Source organism: Engystomops pustulosus, chromosome 4, assembly GCF_040894005.1.
Source record: "Engystomops pustulosus chromosome 4, aEngPut4.maternal, whole genome shotgun sequence".
Classification (NCBI taxonomy): Eukaryota; Metazoa; Chordata; class Amphibia; order Anura; family Leptodactylidae; genus Engystomops; species Engystomops pustulosus.
Genome location: NC_092414.1, coordinates 124,298,509 through 124,324,797, shown reverse-complemented (window position 1 = coordinate 124,324,797; position 26,289 = coordinate 124,298,509). Strand labels below are relative to the sequence as shown.

The following is a 26,289-nucleotide window of genomic DNA, read 5'->3' as shown; positions in this document are numbered from 1 at the left end:
GATCCTGCCTGATCCTAACCTATCCTATCTGTTCCTATCTGATCCTATGCGATCCAATCCTATCAGATCCTATCTTGTCCATTCCTATCCTATCTTGTCTGTTCCTATCCTATACGATCCGTTCTGATCCTATCCATTCCTATCCGATGTAATCGTATCGTTCCTATCCAATTCGTTCCGATCCTACCTTATCCGTTCCTATTCTATCCGTTCCTATCCTATCCATTCGAATCCTATACTATCGGATCTGATCCGTTCCATTCCGATCTTACATTATCCAATCCTTTGCTATCCTATGCGATCCGATCCTATCCGATTCTCTCTGTTGCAATCCTATCCGTTCCTATCCGATCCTATCCTTTCTGTTTCCTAACAATCCTATTCATTCCTATCCTATTCGTTCTTATCCAATCTTATCATATCCTATCCTATCCTATATGATCCGTTCCAATGCAATCCTCTCCATTCCCATCCATTGCTATCCTATCCATTCTTATCCGATCCTATCCTATCCGTTCCTATCTGTTCCTATTTTATCCGATTTGTTCCTTTCCTATCCGATCCTATCGATTCCTATCCGATCCATTCCTATTTTATCCGATCCTATCCGTTACTATCCGATCTTATCCTATCTGTTCCTACCCTCTCCGATCCTATCCTGTCCGTTACTATCATGTCCTATCTGTTCCTATCCGATCCTATCCCATCTTGTCCATTCCTATCCTATCTTGTCTGTTCCTATCCGATCCGTTCTGATCCGTATCCATTCCTATCCAATCGTATCTGTTCCTATCCATTGCTATCCTCTCCGTTCCTATTCTACCCTATCCGAACCTATCCTATCTGGGCCGTTCCTATCCTATTCTATCCGTTCCTATGCGTTCCTATCCAATCCAATCCTATCCGTTTCTATCCTATTCAATCCGTTCCTATCTGATCCTATCCGTTCCTATCTTATCTGAACCTATCAGATCCTATCTTATCCGAACCTTTTCAATCCTATCCTATCCATTTCTATCTATTCCAATCCTATTTGATCCTATCCGATCCTATCTGATCTTATCTAATACTATCCGATCCTATCCTATACGATCAGTTCCAATGCAATCCTCTCCATTCCTATCCGTTGCTATCCGATCCTATCCATTCCTATCCGTTGCGATCTGATCCCCTCTGTTCCTATCCCATCCGTTCCTATTCTATCTGTTTTTATCCTATTCAATACTATCCGATCCTATTCTATCCGATCTGATCCTATCCTAACCGAGCCTATAATATCCATTCCTTTCCTATCCTATCAGTTTTGTTCCTATCCTATCTATCCCTATCCATTCAGATTGTATCCTATCCAATCCGTTCCTATCCATTCCTATCCTATCCGTTCATATTCGATCATATCCTATCAGATCCTATCCGTTCCTATCCTATCCTTTTCAAACTGGTCCTATCCTATCCAATACTATCCATTCCTACCCTATCCTTTCCTATCCGATCCTTTTCTATCTTATCCATTCCTATCCGATGCTATACTATCCTATCCATTCCTATCTGATCCTATTCAATCTGTTCCTATTCGATCCTATCCGTTCCTATCCTATCGAATCTGTTCCTATCCTATCCAATCCGTTCCTATCAGTTCAGATCCTATCATATCCGTTCCTATCTTATCCAATCCTATCGTATCTTTGATCCTATCCTTTCTTGTCCGTTCCTATCCTATCAGTTCCTATCCGATCTAATCGTATCCGTTCTTATCCTATCCATTCTGATCCTATCCGTTCCGATCCTATCTATTCCTATCCATTCCGATCCTATCCAATCCCTTTCAATCCTCTACGATCTGTTCCTGTCCGTTCCTATCCGATCTTATACTATCGGATCCGATCCTATCCTATCGAATCTGTTCCTATCCTATCCAATCCGTTCCTATCAGTTCAGATCCTATCATATCCGTTCCTATCTTATCCAATCCTATCGTATCTTTGATCCTATCCTTTCTTGTCCATTCCTATCCTATCCGTTACGATCCTATCAGTTCCTATCTGATCTAATCGTATCCATTCCTATCCGATCCAATCGTATCCATTCTTATCCTATCCATTCTGATCCTATCCGTTACGATCCTACCTATTCCTATCCATTCCGATCCTATCCAATCCCTTTCAATCCTCTACGATCTGTTCCTGTCCGTTCCTATCCGATCTTATACTATCGGATCAGATCCTATCCGTTCCTATCCTATCATATCCGTTGCTATCTGATCATTTCCTATCCAATCCTATCCTATCAAATCCATTCCTATGCTATTCTATCCATTCCAATGCAATCCTATCTGTTTCTATCCTATCGTATCCTATCTGTTCGTATACGATCATATCCTATCCGATCCTATACTATCAGTTCTAAACCGATCCTATCTTTTGCTATTCCTATCCGGTCCTATTCTATGTGTTCCTATCCTATCTTATCCGATCTGATCCTATCCTATCCTATCCGTTCCTATCTTTAATGATGCCTGTTAACTTTCTTGGATCTTTGTTTACATGTCTTAGCACTGATGAATAGGAGGAGCTGGCAGCAGGAGATTATGACTCATCCTGCTGTCCCCATTCCCTGTGTCCGACTGGGAGACGGACTGTGAGACAAAGAGGCACAGTGGGAGGGTAAGACTGAAGGAGTGAGAAACAGGAATTTGTGTAAATATGCAGGGACCAGCATGGTGAGAATAGGGAAAGGCTAAAGCTATCAAACGAGTTAAAAGAGGTTTTCCTGCCACTAAGTCTAAAACATTTTTTTAGCAATAATAATATAACTATATGTAATCGACAAGTGCTTTCTCAAGACTACTCAGGGTAAGCTTGAGCTAGCACCTCTCTACGAGCAAAACGTCCCATTGCCCATGACAAGGCATGCGTCTACCCTGCTCTGTTGCCTCAGGAATGACACTAACATTGATGATCGATGAGTGCCACTCTCTTATCGATTATACTATTACCTGATGTTGTTAAGCACCGCTGACGGCTGTTATATTCTGCTTCCGTGAGCAGCCAGTGCTGTTCCTGCTTGGCCCATTCACAAGATTATAAGCTGTCTGAATCAGATATCTCTCCTTGTTATTTCTAACAATATATAAACACATTATATTGAAAGCAAAGCTGACCTTTTACTTTATGTTATATCTTCCTACATTCGCCCTCCAGTTTCCGACAGCAGTGAAAAGATGGCCATGGCACACCTTCTAGGGAATTCAAGTCTTCAGATTCTACTACCACTCCCCTGAGTGAAGGAGAGCCTCTGCCGGCAAAAGGGTCACGCATGTGCAATCATAGGTTAAGAAATAACAGGTCGTTTTGTAGGAGATCACCATTCCAAGCAAGCCAGGTAAGTATAAATGAATGAGTTACATCTCTAAAATGGATAATTAGAGCAAATTGGTTTGAATGAACAATTTGCTATAGTTGGCAAGATAAAGTGTATTACATATAATCTTAATGGCTACATATAAATGCAGAGTCATGTCTAATAGATGAAATTTATTGGAAATTGGCCAACCTTTTTAACAGTGTCACTTAAATCATTCCCGTGTAATAGCCAAAAGGAGTAATCTTATTAACAAATGAAACAATATTTACAAAAACGACACACAGGTCGGACACAAATGATAAAAACATCTAAAAGGGTCGCCTTGGGGTGACAGTTTGTTGGCATTAACAGGTGCCACTGTCCCCCTCTGTCCATACTTGTGTGAGGGGTACAGCTGGGCTGTATCCCCCTCCCCTTTTAGATGTTTTTATCATTTGTGTCCGACCTGTGTGTCGTATTTCTATATATTGTTTCATTTGTTAATAAAGATTACTCCTTTTGGCTATTACACACATGTTCTTGTGTATTTTCTAATTTGTTGCTTTTCCATGTGTGTAGCTCCTTATATTTAGTTACTTGGTGCCACATTCCCACCACCCCCTAATACTTAAATCATTCCCGTCCACATGTGCATTAGATGATAACCTGCCGGCAGGATGACACCATTTTGGTGAGCAGCTCTGGTTAGTGCTGACATGCACAACAGCGGGTAATTTAACCCCTTAAGGAAGCAGCCATTTTGTAGCTTAAGGCTCAGCCCATTTTTTTGGATTCTGACATGCATCGCTTTATATGGTTATAACTTTTGAACTCTGTTACTTATCAAAGCGATTGTGAGATAGTTTTTTCCGCACACGTTGTACTTCATTATTGTGGTAAATTTTGGCTGATAAGTTTTGCGTCTATTTACAAAAAAAAAAAGAAAAGTGCTGATTTTTTTGAAAAATTAGCCATTTATGAAATTCTAAATCATCGCGTTTTTAGGCAGATTACCGCTGGCATCCTGCGACACCCGATGCCGGCTCGCTCCGGTGCAGACTGAGCCAGCATCGTCTCCGCGTCGTAGCCCAACGGCGCTGTGCGCTAATCGCAGGACCCAGCGCGGTAGAGTTACGGCGCGGAGCGCTAAGGGGTTAAAAGCTGCTTGCAACTTTGCCTGCGGCATTAAAGAGTTAACGCCTGTGGTCAATGCCAGCAGCGATCGAGAATGTAAACGGAGGGAGATTTGAGCCTAATCCGGCCCAAACTTCTAACCTGCAAAGTACAGGCCCGTTCACTACTCCAAATCTTTCCTCCAGCTAGCACATCCCTCCCATCAGAGCCTAACCATCGCAATATACCTAGACCGGAACCTAGTACACGGCCTGAGGGGGGGTAGAGTTGCGCTCCCCACCCAGCCCCTCTCCTTATGAGCTTGAGCAACTGACTCAGTCACGTTGCAGTGTCACGGTGGGGAACATTTACTAAGTACCTTTTTGCACATTCTTTTATGTACAGATTACAAAAAGGAATGCAGCAGATCGGCATGGGCCGGACTGCCATCCGCTATATAGATTACACCAAAATGCTTGGAAAAATAAGTCAAATACGTGACTATCATAAAATATAAACTTTATTAAATGCAAAGCAAACAATTTTTTACACAACACAATAAGGACAAAGACAAAGCATGAAAGAAGCAATGTGGTGTGTGGACCACACAGAGGAATTAAAAGTGCGTAGGTCCCTAGGTAGTGCCACTGAAGGCTGGAGGTAGGTTATACAATCAGGAATACACAAAATGTAAACATAGAGTTGCAGCTTGAATACCGCTCACAAAGTGCAGAGTGATTAAAAAAGAAGCAAATACACATGTTTCGCTGTCGTGCTTTTTTTTTTACATTTATGTGAAAGCTGGACACTTATTCAAGAAATATCAACCCCACATATGTGTTGTACGCGACTCACTTGTGTCACGGATGAACTATACTCGACACAACACAAATTTCTGCACATAAAGGGGTGTTCCGGTGCACAGTTGGAGCGTGCACCATATTTATCAAGTGTTTTGCAATCCCCATGTTAAAGGTGCACCAAAAATAAGTAGTCGGAGCAGTGCAGGGAGTGCCAGATACACGAAGAACGTGTGCCACAATGACTGAATCCGGCTCACTTTGCACACTCCAAAGGCAAACTGTACACAATGCAGTTTGTACAGTGTTTGATAAATGTGGGCCTGTGGGCTCACCTCACCTTCACCGGCTATCATAAGAGGTGCCCAATAGGGTCAAGTGAATTGGTTGCAATTAAGGAGCAGTCATGAAGAAGGATTCCCATAGAAAAGAGAATCAGAACCACCAGCTCATCAATAGTGAGCTCAGAAAATTAAAAAACTGGATCATGTGAATGTTTGAACAATTGAAAAAATACAAAATGAAGTCGTTCCTACCATCGAAAGCCAAAAATGAGACCTATCAGACTTGAGCTACATTCACATGGCCGTTGGGGGATGCATATACGGCCGCCGTACATATATCCCCCCCCCCCCCCATTGTTCGGCAATGGGCACAGGGAGCCGTACGGTGCGGCACTGTACCGTTCCATACCTGGGGAAAAGATTAGCCCTTAACAAGTTGGCTTATCAAAATGTTTATTTGTTGTGGCAATACAAACATGTCAGTGGAACTGGTTTGTATGCTTCATAATAGTGAGATGTAATAGCCCATGCAAGCAACGTGCATTACATAAAGTCTGGAAAAAGGTGAAGAAGGCTCAACTTCTTCCCCAGACCTCAACCTAATTGAACATTAATGGGTAGAGGTAAAGAAAAACTGTATTCGTACACAAGTTGGTCAGTGAGCAGGCACTAAAATATGGAATGTGTATGAAAGACCTGTGATCATATTTTGGTTGAGACATTGTAAAATCTGTGTCAGCATTGCCCACAGACAGTGGTATCCGACTGATTTTATCTTGGTTTTCTATTTGTTCTTTGTTTGTGTGAACAAGGGATTAGGTTGCTGGCTGTTTCGAGTTGATTGCACCACACCTTTCTCCTCCTGCGGCCTGCTCTGGGCAAGCAACAGTTAACAGTTGTGACTTACAGAGCTTTGCTGAAATCATACCCAAGAGTGAGACTTTCCTTACTGCAGTCCTGGTATTTTGATCTTGACTCTATGCAAACTACTCTTGTGCATCTGCATCTCTGTTGTGACCCAGCTTGTCTAATATGTTTCCCGGTTTGTGTTTGTCTTGTTAAGATTTGCACTTTGCTTTGAGAGTCCATCATCTAGTTGTCCTGTACAGGGTACAAGTAGGTAGTGCCTTTTGGGGAGCATGGGTTTAGGGTCCACTGTCTTGTTTGCCTTTCCTTAAACCTGATTGAAAGTATTCCCAGAAGATTGACATTTTTATTTAATTTTTTAGAGTCTAGGAGTTACACGACTAAATCTATAAAACTAAGCATATGCTAAATAGTTTCAAATCAATTTTATCTGTGGTCATCACAGCTGTGCCACTTGTCATTACATCATGGCACAGCCAATTCAGGAGTGCATAGCAGCCCATAGAGGAGGAAGAACCAGTATGCACTGCCACTAGCACTTAATGCAATTATCTAGCATGTACGTCGAATAAACAGGGTGCAAATAGAGTTCTTCCTTGATCTAGGAATGCAGAGTTATCCTGCAGTAGGCAGAATGGCCCACATATATTAAAGTGGCTGTGTCGGTTTTCTCTGTCTTCACTTTGCACTGAAAAGAACATCTTTGGATATTCCACATGTATTTAAAGGACACCTGTCATCAGGTCTCTGTCACTATTTGTGTCACCTCTACCTGTTGGAGCAACTCACAAGGATCCCATCCCAGCCTTTATCTAGTTACTTCATACATCAATTATTATAAAATCATCTTTTCTTTATTATGTAAATGAGGCTGGTCACATGGTCAGAGGCAGTGATGTCACTCCTGTTACCCCTCCCCTCTCCTCATGTTTGTGTGTAATTTAAAGTAAAGCATTGATGGTGTCTGTGCTTTATCTGCTGACATGCTGTCCCTCCTAATACACGTGTGTGAGGCACAGAAATCAGCTACACACGTACCCGACATGTTCTGCTATAACATGGCTACCTGGAGCTGTTGTATCTCTCCTATACACACAGGTTGCCGGGGGTGTCAGCACCAGGAAGCACATGGAGGAGCCATTACACCATTATACAGGCTGTCAGTCAAGCACTGGGGGTGTGCCTGTGCCTCTCACTCATGAATAAGCCGGACAGCTTGAATATGATCATGACTCACATGACATCTCACAGGTCATTTGCATACAGCTTTAGGACCTCATAGCTTAAGTTTACAGGTAGAGGGACAATGAAGGGATAGAGGCAATGCTTTCTAATGGCAGTTTATGAAAATATATTTCGTCAGTCTTTATCAGAGAGGACTGGCACAGAAACCTTCAAATAGACATCTACCTCCAGGATGAAGCATTGTAAAGCAAGCACACTGACATACTGGCGTGTGGCCCCTCTGGCAGGATAATATTGGTGTGTGTCCCCTCTTGCAGGATCTGCTTTTCATTTAAGCTTCCTATACCATGGTTTTTACAAAAAAGGCTTTTAAAATTATGCAAATCTGCCTCTGGGATGACGGGCTCCATAGGTGTTATTGGACCCTAAACTCCACAGGCTCATTTGAATATTTTTTAAAGCTTTTTTTTTTCCTTAAAAACAAGGGCATAGGAAGCTTGAAGAGCAGATCCTGTCAGAGGGGCACACACCAGTATGTCAGTGTGCTTGGTTTACAATCCTTCATCCTGGTGGTAGATGTCCTTTACAGGTTAGGCCACCCAGATCTAGATGTTATGGCCACGTCACTGAATGATTAAGTTCTAAAATTTGGCAAATTTGTCCATCCAGTGGCTTTAGATGGCCTGAGGGCCTCAAAAAGATTATGGAGGAATAAGATACAATGCAGTGAGGAATTGAGAAGGAAGAAGCGGTAATAAACAACTTCCGGAAACCGTTTCTGACAGAGAACCCATCCTGCTCATGGTATCAGCGAAAGAGCAGGAGAAACTGCAGCAATGTCAAGACTCGAAGCCTGCACCCACTGATGTCTAAAGTCACAGGACAGTCAGCACACAGTTAGAGTTGGGTATATCTTTTTTATCATAATGTTCAAAACGTCAACATTTTGGTGGTGTTTATTCAGTTCTGTAATGAAGTTTATGAATTAATATGACTCATATAGCAATGTGGTGCCAAACAATACAATCTTTATTGTATTTCGGAATACAACTAATTGATTCATAGGAGTCCTGCTCCCTTTTATTCACAAATTTATATATAAATTTAAATATTTTCAGAATTTCACAATTATATGAAGTTCAACAAGAAAGTAATGCCTCACTGTCCCCTATAAGTTGTAAAGCGCTACAGTATGTGATGGCGCTATATAAATAAAGATTATTATTATTATTAAAACACAGAAAAGCAGAAAATGTTTGATCTCTTTGTATAGATACCATACAAAACATGGAAGCCTCACTTTTGCTTAGTAGCTGTGACAACGCCCCCTGTGGCCAGGCGTTCATACAGGTGGTACAGCTTTTCAGGTTGAGGCTGCTCAGCCCCGGGTGTTGATGGAATGTCAAAGTCAGAAGAACTCTGCGAGTCTCCTCTGCCATCAATCTGCAGTGCTGCCTGGTCTCCCGTTTGTACACATAGGCGACATTGATTGGTCTCCATTTTTCCCCTTTTATCTCCATTAAAGCAATCACCTTGGTCTCCTTCTGGTTTGGCCTCTCCAGGGTGAGCAGTCCCTGAAGCATCAGGAGCATGAGTACCTCTATTCATACAGTGTGGTTCAGCAGCCCTCCGTTCTTGGGAGGATAGGAGTACTGTGTCCGCCTGACTGTCCCATCCTTGGCTGCCTTGCTCAGAGATGTGGGTTGACTGGGAGGAATTTACAGAGGATATGTGAGTTGAATCATCATCAGATTCACTAAATAGTTTTGGAGATTGAGAATTTTTCTCTCTTTCCTCCTCCTCTGAGGTTTCAGGATAGTATGCACATTCTCCTTTAACGGAGTTAGATTTAAAGAAAAAATTCCACTGAGGCAACGTTTTCTCTGGTATAGTGTCAGCTGGAGGCAATGGACCTTCTTCAGGTAGTGCATTACTTTCATGAAGATCTGTGGATTTAGATGGTGTGCATGTAGTACGATCAGCTGCTTTAACCAACTTTAGACCCTCAGCTTCTTCCTCCTCTTCATCAGTATCTTCTCCATTGGATTCTTCACATTCCAAGAAACCCTCAAGTGTAGCTATAGGCACTGGTGTAGTGGAGGAGATTGTCATGGAACAATCATCACCTTTACACCAATTATTTTCAGATGTAAATTTGTCATGTCGAAGAATTTTGTTCTTTAAATGATTTAATGGATAATCATTGAATAACTCATCAATACTGTCATCTTCTGAAAAATATTCATATAAATAATAAGAAAGCATTAGTTTAGGGGAAAACAAAAATAACAATAAATATGCACATAACATACTGAAAATCGAAAGCTTTCCTGGAACACTAACCAGAAATTGGGTGAATTGGTCTATTGACTATTGATTGACTACTCTAGGGCAGTGATGGCGAACCTTTTAGAGACCAAGTTCCCAAACTGCAAACCAGTAATCATCACAAATTGGGCTAATTAGCTTAAAATTATCGACAATACCTACCATACAGTGCGGGGCGCTACCCCCCATACAGTGCGGGGCGCTACCCCCCATACAGTGCGGGGCGCTACCCCCCATACAGTGCGGGGCGCTACCCCCCATACAGTGCGGGGCGCTACCCCCCTACAGTGCGGGGCGCTACCCCCCTACAGTGCGGGGCGCTACCCCCCCATACAGTGCGGGGCGCTACCCCCCCATACAGTGCGGGGCGCTACCCCCCCATACAGTGCGGGGCGCTACCCCCCCATACAGTGCGGGGCGCTACCCCCCCATACAGTGCGGGGCGCTACCCCCCATACAGTGCGGGGCGCTACCCCCCATACAGTGCGGGGCGCTACCCCCCATACAGTGCGGGGCGCTACCCCCCTACAGTGCGGGGCGCTACCCCCCATACAGTGCGGGGCGCTACCCCCATACAGTGCGGGGCGCTACCCCCATACAGTGCGGGGCGCTACCCCCATAAATTGAGAAATACAAACAGATAGAAATAGTAAAAGACAAAGTTGGGGATTGGATCTTTATAAGCAGCTCATGTCTGGTTTTCTAGATCACAGTAACATAAGCCATAAGATAATATGAGATTTCTTCAAGGAACAAATCACTGTGAAGCAGGAAAGTCATGCAATTTGGGAACTGGTAGATTCCATTTAACCTGATGTATAAAAATATTAATATTTTGCTCCACAAAAAATGCTTGTAGAATAGAGGTATGTTATAAGAAAACAAAAATATGTTGTTTTTTGTCCAGCAAGTCTCACCTGTGGCCTTCAAACTCAAGTTTCTTGTTCTCTTCAGACTACCAAGAGGTTTATACTTTACTTCTGCGCTTTCTGAATAAGATCTACAGAATGGCCTCAAGCTGTGGGATATAGGACACAAATCTTATGTCAGACATGGCCTATCTATATAGCTTTTCAAGAAGTTGTTTTTGACAAAACCAGAAGTAAATAAAAAAATGGATTCCCCTTTTTGCTTAGGTTGGATTTATGTAAACTCACGACATGAAAGAGAAGTGTATGTGAAAAAGGCCACAAAGTGCACGTGTTGATGAACATGGGGGAAACTAAGCGAGCAATTCTACCGCTGATCACATCATGTGCTTGGAAATGTATGAGGCATGAGAAATAATGTGGTTTTCCTATCTACAAATGTAAGAAACATGTGCCCTGCCAGCTTCTTCATCATTATCATCATTTTAAAAGGCAATACACATAGTCCTATTCCCACAATAAAATGGGAGAATTTATCATGCCTTATATTTTTAAAGCTTACAAGGCATGAAATAGTTGCAATTCCTGGTTTTATATGTCGCATGCCACTTTTTTGAAAAATGGGTGTAGTTGGTCACCAGGCATGGCACAGGGCAGGCCATGCCCCCAGCAAATCTGCTATAACCTCAGCTACAACATTGGCACAGGTTAGCTTAAATTCATGCCAGACCTGACCTGGTGTAGAATTAATTCAGGCACTTATTAATGATGTGTAATTGGAAATGGAAGGTTCAAGCACAGGCAAAAAGTGTGAATTCTATGCCAGTTCGTTCTCCGAGAGGCAGTGCCCTACTTAAGAACACCCAACTTACAGACGACCCCTAGTTACAATCAGACCTCTGGATGTTGGTAATTTACTGTACTTTAGCCTTAGGCTATTATAAACAGCTATAACAGTTATCACTGGTGTCTGCAATTAAGCTTTATTGTTAATGCTGGTTCTTATGATCCAACAATCCAACATTTTTAAAATCCAATTGTCACAGACCAAAAAAAAATTTTGGCTGGGGTTACAATGATAAAATATACTGTTTCGACTTACATACAAATTCAACTAAAGTACAAATCTACAGAACCTATCTTGCATGGGGACTGCCTAATATAATAAATAAATATATAATAAATAAATATATATATATATATATATATATATATATATATATATATATATATATATATATTACACATACACACTCACTTTATTAGGTACACCATGCTAGTAACGGGTTGGACCCCCTTTTGCCTTCAGAACTGCCTCAATTCTTCGTGGCATAGATTCAACAAGGTGCTGGAAGCATTCCTCAGAGATTTTGGTCCATATTGATATGATGGCATCACACAGTTGCCGCAGATTTGTCGGCTGCACATCCATGATGCGAATCTCCCGTTCCACCACATCCCAAAGATGCTCTATTGGATTGAGATCTGGTGACTGTAGAGGCCATTTGAGTACAGGGAACTCATTGTCATGTTCAAGAAACCAGTCTGAGATGATTCCAGCTTTATGACATGGCGCATTATCCTGCTGAAAGTAGCCGTCAGATGTTGGGTACATTGTGGTCATAAAGGGATGGACATGGTCAGCAACAATACTCAGGTAGGCTGTGGCGTTGCAATGATGCTCAATTGGTACCAAGGGGCCCAAAAAGTGCCAAGAAAATATTCCCCACACCATGACACCACCAGCCTGAACCGTTGATACAAGGCAGGATGGATCCATGCTTTCATGGACATCCGAATGTCGCAGCAGAAATCGAGACTCATCAGACCAGGCAACGTTTTTCCAATCTTCTACTGTCCAATTTCAATGAGCTTGTGCAAATTGTAGCCTCAGTTTCCTGTTCTTAGCTGAAAGGAGTGGCACCCGGTGTGGTCTTCTGCTGCTGTAGCCCATCTGCCTCAAAGTTCGACGTACTGTGTGTTCAGAGATGCTCTTCTGCCTACCTTGGTTGTAACGAGTGGCGATTTGAGTCACTGTTGCCTTTCTATCAGCTCAAACCAGTCTGCCCATTCTCCTCTGACCTCTGGCATCAACAAGGCATTTCCGCCCACAGAACTGCCGCTCACTGGATGTTTTTTCTTTTTCGGACCATTCTCTGTAAACCCTAGAGATGGTTGTGCGTGAAAATCCCAGTAGATCAGCAGTTTCTGAAACACTCAGACCAGCCCTTCTGGCACCAACAACCATGCCACGATCAAAGGCACTCAAATCACCTTTCTTCCCCATACTGATGCTCGGTTTGAACTGCAGGAGATTGTCTTGACCATGTCTACATGCCTAAATGCACCGAGTTGCCGCCATGTGATTTGCTGATTAGAAATTAAGTGTTAACGAGCAGTTGGACAGGTGTACCTAATAAAGTGGCCGGTGAGTATATATCACAATGAAATATACAAAGTGGTGGTCGGACTATACCTTCTGACATACCTTCATATTTAGCCTTTTCATAATAAATTACATTGTTACTCACATTTCCTCAACATATGCCAATGTTTTTCCAACTGGAATCACATTTGGATAAACATTCATAGGACGGATGTGACTCAAAAAGTCCTTAATCTGAAAAGGTAAACAAAAGTCTCGATTATTTATTAAAATTACAAGTTTATATGTATTCTTCCTTGATGGTTAAGGCCACTTACCACCAGTAATTTGCACAGTATTTTTGAGTACAGAGTAAAACATATAAAATATTATGCTTTTACACTAAAAACACTAATACCTAAGCAGGGCTTCTTTGAAGAAGGGGAAAGTGTGGGACATCTGCTGTCAGTGATCACGAAGGCACAACAGGGGACTTCCCATATATCAGCTATGAAAGACAATAATGGGCAAATACATTGTGATACAACAGGAATAATGAAGGTGCTAGTAGATTTCTATTCCACCCTTTACCAGTCGCAGAGACAGTCATCGGAAGGGGATATAGTAGCGTTTCTTGATATGCTGGCTCTTCCCAAGCTATATATGTTGGAGCAGCCCCTCGTCCTGGAGGAGTTGGAAGATGCAGTAGGAGGGATGGCGAATGATAAGGCCCCTGGGGTAGAGGGCTTACCAGCCGAGATATACAAGCTATATGGGGAGGCCCTTCTCCCTCAACTACTTGAAGTATTTCAGGATGCTTTTGTAAAAGGTTCGCTCCCTCCATCTATGCAGGAAGCTATTATAGTAGTGTTGCCAAAAGAGGGCAAAAATCCTTTGATGCTGGATTTGTACAGACCCATTTCGTTGCTAACATCTGACATAAAGTTACTTGCTAAGGCTATGGTCAATCGTTTAAATAAAGTTATTACATCTATAATAAATGAAGACCACACTGGTTTTATGCCTCAGAAATCCACCTCTATCAATATCAGAAGACTTTTTCTTAGCTTACAGGTCCCATCGGATAATGTAGGTAGGAGAACTATTTTAACGCTAGACGCTGCCAAAGTGTTTGATAGTGTAGAGTGGATATTTCTGTGGCATACCATGGTGGCTATGGGGTTTTAGCCTAAATTTATAGCATGGGTCAAAGTGTTGTATTCGGCTCCAAAGGCTCGGATTAGGGAAACCGGTGCATTATCTGAACCATTTACGCTATTCCGTGGCACTAGACAGGGTTGCCCCCTGTCTCCGTTGCTTTTTGCCATAGCTATTGAGCCTCTGGCGGCAGCGATACACAATTCACCAGAGATCAAGGACTTTCGGTATGGCCAAATACAAAATAAGGTCGCGTTATACGCCGATGATGCATTATTGTTTTTGGGGGATACAGAGACCTCTCTGACGGCTGCCATGGGTCTCTTCGATCAATTTGGGGCTATGTCTGGCCTTTTGATAAATTGGCATAAATCAGCCATAATGGCAGTAGATGCGATAAATGATGACTTGGCGCAGAGGGCCTCCACTATTCCTGTCGTAAACTATTTAGGTGTAAGAGTGTCAGCACTCCCATCACATTTTGAGGAGCTTAACCTTACCCCACGACTGGAGTCTATTAAAGTTAAGATTAAAGCATGGTGCAAGTTACCATTATCTGTCATTGGACGTTTGAACCTTATCAAAATGTTATTAATGCCTCAGCTCCCATATCTTCTTTCTAGGTTCCATAAGATAAATGCTTTGTTTAGAGAACTAATATGGAATAAAGGCCATCCTAGAATACGGCTGGAAATGCTGCTGCGATCTTAAATATAGGGGGGATTAGCATTGCCCAATCCTTGGATATATTACTTAGCGGCACAGGCACAACATCTTAAAGGATGGGGAGTAACTGAGACAGCCGACATGAACTCTCAGATAATTAAGCATCACCTAAAAGTTAAGAATTTACTACAGGCACTGAAAGCGGGGAAATTTAAACCCGGTAGAATGGAACTAAACACTCTATTTATGGTCCATAAAGTATGGGGTAAGGTTTAGCAGATTAGGGGACTGAATGGTTACACCCAGTACACGCCTTTGTGGGACAATCCTGGATTGGTTGAGTTCCAGACGTTGGAGTGTGCATCTTTTTGGGGAGGGATGGGGTTGCTTACACTAGCACAACTGGTAGGTGACTCCCACATTAAGACATTTCAGCAGCTACAGGAAACTATTGCAGCTCATAGCCATTACTTTTTTAGGCATCTCCAACTGAAACATGCCTTTGAAGCCCAGACCAAAGTGGAGCCTCTGGTATACAAGGAGGACCCTTTGCTTCAGAATATTGCTAAGGAGGGGTATTCTTCAGGACTCATCTCTCTTTTGTATCAGCTCCTGTTGTGTAAATTTATAGATGGTTTTCACAGCCCCGCTCGGGCCAAATGGGAGAGGGATGTGGGTCCTATGACGGACGACCAATGGAGTAATATTTTAGAGGTTATACCAGCAATCTCATTGGGAGAAGCAAATAGACTCTCACAATTGTATATAGTCCACAGGGTATACAGAATGCCAAAATTCTTATATGATATTGGGGTGCGCTAAACGCACCATGCCCAAAGTGCTCTGAAGAAATTGCACATATGGCAGAAATGGCACATATGTTATGGGACTGTCCTGTTATACGAGCCTTTTGGGTGAAAGTGTTGGAACTGATAGATAGGGCATATATGATCTCGGTCCCCAGGAATGTCCTTACATGTGTGTTAGGCTGTGATGAGGAAATTACTCTTGAACACCTAGGCAAGATTGCGGTGGGGAGACTATTATACATGGCCAGGAAATCAATTGCAGCGAGGTGGATTCAACCGATTCCCCTTCCGAATTCCTCCAGAAGGTAGAAGGGATGATAATAAATGGGAGGGCTATATACAAAGAAAGGAAGACGGAAGGCAAATATGAGAAGCTATTGGGCCCATGGCTGGATACACCGTGAGTAGTATCAGCAGAGTTACTAAGGGAAAGGCTGTTACAAATTAATGTAGGCCAATAGGCGAGATAAGGTGATTCCTTAAATGTTTATTTAACATATGTAATATTGTACAGTATAAAGCTTATTGTATTTATGAGCTAATCCTTTTATAGCCCTGTGTATAAAAACACTAATACAACATACTAGAAATATTTTACAGGGCTGGGCTGACACTATTATACTTGCCACACATTTGGAAATACGCTGTCCTCCCCCAACGATACATATATGTCACATGGCCTATATGACATTAATGGCACAGAAAAAACTTTGCTATAAACTGGAATTGCCTTTTTGGTGTGTGATTTTTCACTTTTCCCCAAGTGGTTTTCAATTAAAAAAAAAACAAAAAAAAACGTTATACATGTTCGAGCAATATAAGCTGCAGCTCTCTCCGTCACCAAATACGGTAGATCTTAACGTGCACAGGACCAGACGCCGGATCAGCACTTGTTGGGAACTTCTAAAAATTTTTATTACATCCCAAAAAGCCATACAAAAGTACATGGTGACACATTTTGAAGGTATTGAGATTTAATAAAGAGTTGTAGAAGATCCGTGCAAGTGCTGGAATCCATCCTCGCTCTGCGGTTTCTTAGTGCATTCGTTTCACAGAGAAATCCATCAGAAAAGCAGCCCCATGGTCAGTGTGTAACTTATCTCTGCTCTTCTTAGTGGTTACTAACCCTTATTCCGATGAAAGGGTTTATAGACACTTCACAGGTGGTTCCCTACCTGGCATACAGTAGGCTGGACAAAAAGCATCTACATAAGGCAAACCAAGCTAAATATTTAATAAACCTAATAAGGAAATGATTTTACCTATAGTAGATGGAATAAAGTTAAAAAAGGAAATGTATACAGTTATACATAGAAACATCAACCTACCTCACTAAATGATGAATGGAAAGAAAAGCAAGCTCGATATGAGCTTTCTCCTGATCTGGAAAGGAACACAAGATTTCAGTGTGAAAACATCTCTCACAGATTCAAACTATTCCAAACTACCATCTTTATACCAGTCAACTCCTGTGTGCTCTGTATTGCTGTTCGTTCCATGGGAGACCACGGGGCCTTCATTTGGAATAAGATACCAGAATATTTTATTTGCCCCAAGCCCAGTCGTCTGATGTGTAAATTATTTATAGAGTAGAATTCATTAAAAAAAAAAAAAGTTTTGAGATGTTGTAGGGCATGTGATTTAAAGCCCTTCTGCAATTGGATTAGCAGTTATACAACATATATAGAAAAGTCCACCAATGTTGAAATAACTAAATATACGTGATGAATAGATCACAATAAGCCGGTATAGGAGAATAGTCCTCAGAACAAGTCAAGGTATTGCTTACAAACAAGTATTGCACATTACCCAGAGGAATAACAGAGGACAAGGGCACATCCGTACAAAAGGTGGACACCACCCGACACGTGTTTCACCTTGCTTCATCAGGGGTATGTGTGTATGTAGACTTGACTATGTCTCTTGCCCTCTGTTATTCCTCTGGGTAATGTGCAATACTTGTTTGTAAGCAAATACCTTGACTTGTTCTGAGGACTATATCTTCCATGCCGGCCTACTGTGATCTATTTATTATGTATATTTAGTTATTTGGTGGATTTTTCTGTGTATGTTGTCTTTTGAAACAGATTTGTTCATGTTTGTTAATTGGACTTATAAAGTGTTATTTTATGCTTTCTACATTTTGTTTTTTTGTTGCCTTTTTTGGTAACAATCTAATCTAGTGGGGGTACATTGTGTCCATGCCCCCTATTACTTGTACGGGTGTTCACTGTTCTCTACATTTATAAACTCATACATTAACATAGTGCTAACAAATGCATATGTTAATGCATGAGTTAACATGTGTTTGTTAACACTATGTTAACAGCTATGTAATAAGGCAAATCTCCTCTGAAAACGAATGCGTAACTGCCTCCTGTGAATGCACCCTTTTAATACTGAAACTTTTCTTGTTATTGAAAAAAACCTTCATATTTTCATTTATGTAGACTACTCCGCCTCTTAGCTACAAGCTCCACACTCGCCTGTGTGGGTGTGTCTAAGATGCACAAGCTATGGTCCCATAGGTGATAATGTCAGAAGAGGCAGGTTCAGCCCACCATCTGGCCCATTGTAGGTTTTTCAGAGCTGGAAAACATTGTTGCTATGAGCCAAAAAAGTTACTTAATGGGGACAGAGGCAAAATACTTTGAGGAATGAAATTATGTTTTTTTGCTCAGAATGACGGTTAACCTTTACTTGTTACTCAGGGGTGCATAGCCTTCCTACTACCCAAGCTGAACACGGACATGCCCACCCAACCATAGCGTGGGCAGAGCAAACTGCAAAGGAAAAATAAATTATGTCTGACAGATAATATAAATGTTCACATTGTGGCACTTACTGCAGGCTCTGATCCCCTGCACTTTAATTGGAGCGGAGCCTGTAGTACAGAGTCCTTCAACAGCTCTAAATGGGCCTTTAAATTTATGCATATACTGTAAATACCACAAATGCTTCATGTCCCAAAAACTTTAGCAAAATGTAGTCGGCACCCCAGCCTTCAGCATGTGAGGAAATTTGATCCAATGCTTTGAGCAGGGTTTGGATGGGATAAAGCACAACTCGCTGCAGCTACCAAGCTTTGTGCTACTTAACCCCTAGGGGACTCAGCCTATTTTGGCCTAAAGGACGTGGCCCCATTTTTCAAATCTGGTCACTATAAGTGGTTATAGCGTGGGTACGCTATGAGATATCCAGGGGATTTTGAGATTGTTTTCTCGTGACACATTGTACTTCAAATTAGTTTAAAAATTTGGATGAAATCTTTTGCGTTTAGTTATGAAAAAAAACAAAATTTGGCAAAAATTTTGAAAAATTCTTTATTTTCAACGTTCTAAATTCTCTACTTTTGATGCAGATAGTCAAAGCACCCAAATAAATTCATAACTTACATTTCCCAAATGTCTGCTTTATGTTGGCATGGTTTTTTAAGATTCCACATATTTTACTAGACTGTTATGAGGCTCAGAATTTGGGTGCCATTTCTCACATTTTTTGTAAAATCGCCAAAACCCGTACTTAGATGGACCTGCTCAACTTCTAATTGACACTGAGAGGCCTAAATAATAGCTAGACTCATAAATTACCCCATTGTGGAAACTACACCCCTCAACATATGAAAAACTACTTTTAAGAAGTTTGTTAACCCTTTACGTGTTTTATAGGGGTTAAAACAAAACAGAGGTGGAGTCTGCAAATTGTAATATTTTTTCACAATGCACTCATTTTGGGTGGAAAATTAAACATTTAAAATGGATTAAATGAAAAAAGGCTCCACAAAGTTTGATACCCAATTTCTCCCGAGTACACGGATACCCCATATGTGCTGGTAACCTGCTGTATGGGCGCACGGCCGGGCATAGAAGGGAAGGAGGCGCCATCCAGATCAGATTTGCTATGTCACATTGTACAGGCTATAATTTTTTTCTTTTTTTTAATGAGGACCTATAGGGGCTTATTTCTTTTGCCACATGAGATGCACTTTTCTAATACATAATTTTGGAGCCTCTATAGCTAATTGGTGAGATTTAATTAACTCTTTGTTGGTGGAGGAAATGAAAATCATCAATTTTTAGGAAAATTTTTATGTGTTTTTTTTTTTTTGGCCGTTAACCATACCATAAAAATAGTATATTATTTTTATTCTATGGGTCGCCACGATTATGAAAATACTTCATTTATATATATTTTTAATTTTTACCATTTTTACTGAATAAAAAGTAATTTGGCAAAATTGTTGTTAATTTTAGCATCACCGTCTTTCATATGTATAACTTTTTTATTTTTCACCTCACAAATCTGTTTAAGGGCTTATTTTATGCGAGAATGATTGCTCTTTTTAGTGGTCTTATTTTAGATTGTGTAACTTTTTAAAATCACTTTTTTTAGAGCATTTTTAAAGGGCATTAATAAAAAATCATCTTTTTCAGAGAGTTTTTTTAGGTTGTTTTTTACGGGGTTCACTTTGCGGATCTAATAACGATTCTGTTTTATTATACAGATTGTTACGGACGCAGGGATGCCAAATATGTGGGGGTTTTGTGTACTGAATAAAAACTAAATTTGGAGAAAATCTTATTCATTTTAGCATCACCATCTTTTTATATGCATAACTTTTTTATTTTTTGGCTGACAAATCTGGTTAGGGGCTTATTTTTTGCGAGAACAGTTGTTCTTTTTAGCGGGCTTATTTTAGAGTGCATAAAATTTTTTAAATCACTTCTTAGAGCATTTTTTATAGGGTATTAATTAAAAATTATCTTTTTTTGGAACGTTTTTTGCGTTTTTTTCCTCCGGCGTTTACCGTGCGGGTCCAGTAACAATTCTGTTTTATTATGCAGATTGTTACGGACGCGGCAACACCAAATATGTGGGTTTTTTTTGTGTTTTTATGTTTTTTATACTTTATTAAGTTTTTTTTATGGGAAAGTGACATTTTAGGGGCTTATATTTTATGTATTTTTTATTTATTATAATGTGTAGTGTTAACTGTTTTTGCATTTTTTTTACTTATACATACTTGAACTTAAACCAGTGATGCTCTGATCACTGGTTTAAGTCCAATACACTGCTCTACAATACTATTTTATTGTAGAGCAGTGTAAACTGTCTGAGCAAGCTTGCGCATGCTCAGACAGTTTGCAGTCAGACCCGGAAGGGATCTGGCTGCCATGGAGACCGGACAGCTCCGGGGCACATGCCAGTCCTCAGAGCTGCCCGGAAGAGGATCGGATCCCCCGGTAAGCGGCACGGGGGATCCGATCCACAGCAGGAACACCCTTACACGCCGCGGTCATGCTTGACCGCAGCGTGTAAGGGGTTAACACCCGCGATCGGAGTCGGCTCCGATCGCGGGTGTTACAGCGCGGTGTCAGCTGTGATAGACAGCTGACAGCCGCTGCTTCTGGTACCGGCTCCGTTCGTGAGCCGGTCCCAGAAGCTGGACGTTATACTACGTCCCGGTGCGCTAAGCATCTAGCCCCGGGGACGTAGTATAACGTCGTGGCATGTGAGGAAATTTGATCCAATGCTTTGAGCAGGTTTTGGATGGGATAAAGCACAACTCGCTGCAGCTACCAAGCTTTGTGCTACTTAAGAAGTATTACAATAATGAGCGTCAAAAAACTCTGCACTTTCAATGGTTTCAGAACTTTCTTTTATTTCTTTTGTTAATTTTTTTCAAAACATGGTAATTTTATCTAACATTAATGAGAAGAAAAGGAATAAACATTTTATAGTTTCCCTATGCACAGTACGCAGATACCAGTTGCATGAGCAGAGGAGCTCTGTCCGTATTGGATTACAATTGTATTTTAGAACTGCTGTTTTTAGGATTTGTTGAACCCGAAAAAGTATTGTTTTAGGTAGATGATCATTGGAAAAATATGACCAAGAAGCATCTTCCTCTATAAGAAGATAGACATAATTATATGTTCATTTACTATTTCTTGCCTCAAAGGGGTTTTCTAGTATAGTAATAACAATGACCTATCCATAAGGTAGATCCTCAATTTCAGTCCATCAGGAAACCAAAATCGGGATCCCAATCAATCAGCTGAATAAGAGTTGAATTGCAGGTTCCTGTTAAAGTAGCGCTGGACGTGGCTCTTTTTACCTTACCCATTCTGCTTTTTTGGACATCATATATGCCATACACATACCTCACAATCACATTGGTTTTCCTGGTCCTTTCACCAAACCACATAGTTGATGGCTTAATACTGATGACACGCAAAGGGACCCCATCGTGTGAAAACATTCCACAAGGCAATCTGTTCCCTCGCAGAAATTCTTCATGCTACCAGTTAAAAAGAAAAATTCAAAATTTAGTCTCATGCACACAGCTGGCCTGGACCCAGAGTCTGCACCTTGCAGAGGACGCAAGTCCTTGCGTTTTATCAAAATATGATGCAAGGACTTCTTGTCTGCCGACCGGACTAGAGCGGTTTTATCTTTGATAAAAATCTAGCATTTATATTATTAATCACTGAACAATGTCAGGCAGCATAGCTATGAGTGATGGAGGTTGTGTAGGTTCTTGTATAAAGGGATACATAAGCATACCACTTATATTGCTAGGATAAGGAGAACTGAACAATAATGTAGTTATGCAATCTTCACATTCTACACAATTTCCACATTCTTGCCATTTTACTAATCTGAAAAATATTGTGAAATAAAAGTTTTAGTCTTTGAAGGAATATCTACTGCATAAGAAAAATGTGTCACGTCAAAATGAAAGCCTCCTTATTTTGGCCCACAATGTCAGAAGCCTATGTTGTTAGCGTGGCATAGTGAGCGATGACAGTCTGATAAGATATTGCCAATTACTATTATTGCTTTGAATGCACTTTCAGGACAGAGGCCATATCGCTAACAGCAGCTTCATTTACCAACACAGTGAGGCACCCTTTTGAGAGGCACCCTCATAGATATAGCTGGAAATAGATGGCAATTTATTTACCACTGGGTGTCGACACGCATGTATCTGAGTCCGTCTTTCAGTTGTCATGTGGCACAGAATCTCAGGCATGTTCCTGAACATATCTAGCTTATTCACATGAACCTGGAAAGAAAGATGTGCACAAAATCTATAAAAAAATGGCAATGCAGCAGACCTCCGTTGTGAAAATGCAATTCCTTTATTCCACTGTAATAAAAAACAAGCAGAGTTTCGAAACTTTGCTTGTTTTTTTACTATGGTGGAATAAAGGAATTACATTTTCAGATTGGAGGGCTGCTGCGTTGCCATTTTTTATACAAAATATATACGGTATACAAATATATATACAAAAATATATTACAACATACAACACCAGAAGACACTTTTTTGGCATCCTTAGGAGGAATGTTACACTGCAGATATGCAGAGTTTACGAGTTTAGGAAGCCTTACCGAGCCATACACAAGAAGGGAAGTGCCAATATCCAATATCCATTACTACCTTTATAGAAATTACAGCCATTAGGCCAGTGATGGCGAACCTTTTAGAGCCTGAGTGCCCAAACTTCAACCAAAAGCCACTTATTTTTTAGCAAAGTGCCAGCACCGCAATTTATTTCTCCTTGTTCTTTGACAACTTTAAATCGTTCAGCCTCCTAAAGACACCAATGCAGTTGAAAGTAGGAGGGCAAATTTGCCTATCATTGTAGGAAGATTCTATAGGAAGATTCTTTGAGATCTGTCTGGTGACCTTCATGCTGGGGTGATGGCCTGGGTGCCCCCAGAGAGGGCTCTGAGTGCCACCTCTGGCACCAGTGCCATAGGTTCGCCACCACTGCATTAGGCAAATAAACTACATGTAAAAATAACATGCCAATTGATATCTCCTATACCAGTGATGGCGAACCTTTTACAGACCAAGTGCCCAAGCTACAACTAAAATCCACTTATTTACCGTGAAGTGCCAACATGGCATTTTAAGCAGTAACTTATTGCTACCTGTTCTTCCTCAATTTTCAATCGTATCAACCCCCTGAGGCCACCAATACACTTGAAAGAAGGGCAAATGCAGACTCTCATTGTAGCTTCTCTCTGGCATCTCTCTGTAGAAGGAGAATGGTGGTTCCTGCAGGAGGACCTCCAAAGATATTGCAGTTCTGTCAACAGCCTCTCACTTTTCCCACAGTTACAAACAGTGAATGAAATGTCGCTTTAAAACAGTGGGGCAGATTTATCAAGCAGTCTGAAATTCAGAATATTTCCAGTTGACCATGGCAACCAATCACAGCTCAGCTTTCATTTCACCAGTGCTCATTAATATTTTAAAGGGGAGCTGTGATTGGTTGCCATGGGCAATTGGAAATATTCTGACTTTCAGACTGCTTGATAAATCTGCCCCAGTATCTCTTAAGTTGCCTGGGACTGCAGGATTTGGTTCTACATGGTGAAATCTATCCTGAAGTGATGGTCTGAGTGCCCACAGAAATGGCTCCGAGTGCCACCTCTGGCACCCGTGCCATAGGTTCGCCACCACTGTCCTATACCCTGTCCTCAGTTTTGAATTGACAAACGTTGTACATATATATTACATATATTCTCTACATTTTCTCATTTTATTAAAATATTATCCGACCCAGCTTCTACTTGATATAAAGTCAGTAACCATAAGAAAGGTGCAGAAGGAGATGACCAGGCTCTTTAAAAAACAATAAATCACTAGTGATGGAGCCATTTACCACAAAATGGTTTCTGTGCTTCACTTTACCTTTGCTCCAAATTCTTCGCTCAGGTTGGTGAATAGATATTCATATCCATAAGCTGCTTTGCAGTTAAGCCAGACAACATGGTAAGGACTCAGTGTTATCCAGCTCCGAACCAACTCCAAAATACCAACTGAACATTCTTCCTGAAGGAAACAAAAATACAAAAACTAAAAAGAAGAAAACAAACATCACATTAAGAATATGAACGAATGGCCAATTTGTGTCTTAGGGGCAAGCAATTTTATTTCTTTGTCACATGTCCAGAGGGGAGGATGGTTCCCTTATCCTCAATCAATACAATTGCGCTAATGACTGTAATAAAAAAAGAATTGGAAAATATGGGGATAGATTTTGTTAAAAAAAAAATGAAAAAAAAAAAAAGAATGATAACAAATAAAAGAAAAAAAAAATAACAGAATATTTAATGATCTTTCATACTTTATATCGAGTTAGATTGTGGTGCTGCCATCCCATTTATTCTGCACATGACCACTAAGCCTTAGTCATGGGGTGGCCGGAGAAGCCAGGGCTTGGCTCAGCGGCCATCTGCAGAATTGTGAAAGAAGTAAGCAGGAGGCAAGCCCCCTTCCCCTCCAAAAGAGTCATGGATTCTTTTCTCCTATTTGTTTCCTGAAACTGGGCTATGAAAAGGTTTTTGAAAAAAATTTTTGTCCCACCTAGAGACTAGAAAGTGTTACCGCTTGTTCATTTGTGTTATGCTTTCACAATTCTAAGCATTTCATAGCTCTATTAGCCTTATAAGACATCTTTGACAATGCTTAATAGCCATATATGGGTTGAAGGTTAAAGACATGTATAAACTAGGGAGAAGGTGTAAGGGAAGCTCAATGTGTGGACGATAAGAGCATAGAGATAACAAGGAATAATAAAGTTATAGTAAGGGGTGAAGTAAGATCACTAATAAGGAATAGGGAAAACCAGATAATGTGCATCTATACTAACACCAAAAGCCTTAATATCATGAAAAATTATCCAGAATCATTAACAGATCAGGCCTTTCAGAGTAAACATGGTCAAATCTTAAAAAAAAAACCAAACAGTTGCCCAAAGCCAAAAAAAAAAAAAAAGCTAAAAAAACTAAATCTGACATCACAACCAATTTGTCATCCTTCCCAATTTTTTCACCACCTTTGACAAACAGTAATAGAGGAATTAGAAAAATTTTAAGGAAATATTGGGGAATATTACTAAAAGACACTTTTAGGAGGGCATCATCAAAAGGATTGCGTCCAAGTAAATTACGCCAAAAAAGATCACTTTAAATGACACTGTAATAACTAAAAATGTCTTTGTTGCCATATCATCAACCATAAATCCAACTCTTTTAGATGAAATATAACAGGTGAGGATCTTCTTATAAAACGAGATCTGACAAGGTTATATATTTCGTAGATTGCATCTGTAGCCTTCAATTTATTGGTCGCACCATTCAAACTTTGAGGGTGTGCATAAATGGTCAAAGATATAAAACAAAAATAGACTTTCTAAACCAATGAAATCTGAGGGGATCATACTGGATGTTCACACTGAATACCCTGCACCCTTCTGGTGTAAATTAAGTAATAGAATAGATATAATGCTAAAGCTATTTTTCTATTCATCATTTATAATAATTATGAAAGGTGTCTTCTCATTTTATCTTTAGCCATATCTAAAAACTATTAATAGATGTATAATGGGTAATTACCTAATATCCTGCCCCCCACACTTACACACAAACATTACAAAAAAACAAAGTAAAGTGGCCAACCCCTGTAAGTTCTTTTAGGTTGGC

At 40.7% G+C, this 26,289-nt stretch overlaps 1 protein-coding gene across 4 annotated transcripts in view; it reads right to left on the bottom strand.

Moving 5' to 3' along the window:
* Positions 1 to 5,010: 5,010 nt before the first annotated feature.
* The window catches only part of DCLRE1C (DNA cross-link repair 1C), a 31,718-nt gene continuing 10,439 nt past the window's right edge, over positions 5,011 to 26,289 (bottom strand). Inside the window, exons 8-14 of one of the 4 annotated variants that reach the window (XM_072147300.1) lie at positions 24,497 to 24,637; positions 22,754 to 22,855; positions 21,951 to 22,087; positions 17,115 to 17,169; positions 13,320 to 13,408; positions 10,837 to 10,937; positions 5,011 to 9,819 (exon numbers count right to left, since the gene is read on the bottom strand). In XM_072147300.1, coding sequence (XP_072003401.1) covers positions 8,888 to 9,819; positions 10,837 to 10,937; positions 13,320 to 13,408; positions 17,115 to 17,169; positions 21,951 to 22,087; positions 22,754 to 22,855; positions 24,497 to 24,637 — 1,557 coding nt within the window. In that variant the 3' untranslated portion in view covers positions 5,011 to 8,887. Of the gene's footprint in view, positions 9,823 to 10,836; positions 10,938 to 13,319; positions 13,409 to 17,114; positions 17,170 to 21,950; positions 22,088 to 22,753; positions 22,856 to 24,496; positions 24,638 to 26,289 lie in introns of all 4 variants that reach the window. The other 3 variants (XM_072147302.1, XM_072147299.1, XM_072147301.1) reach the window with 3 other exon arrangements.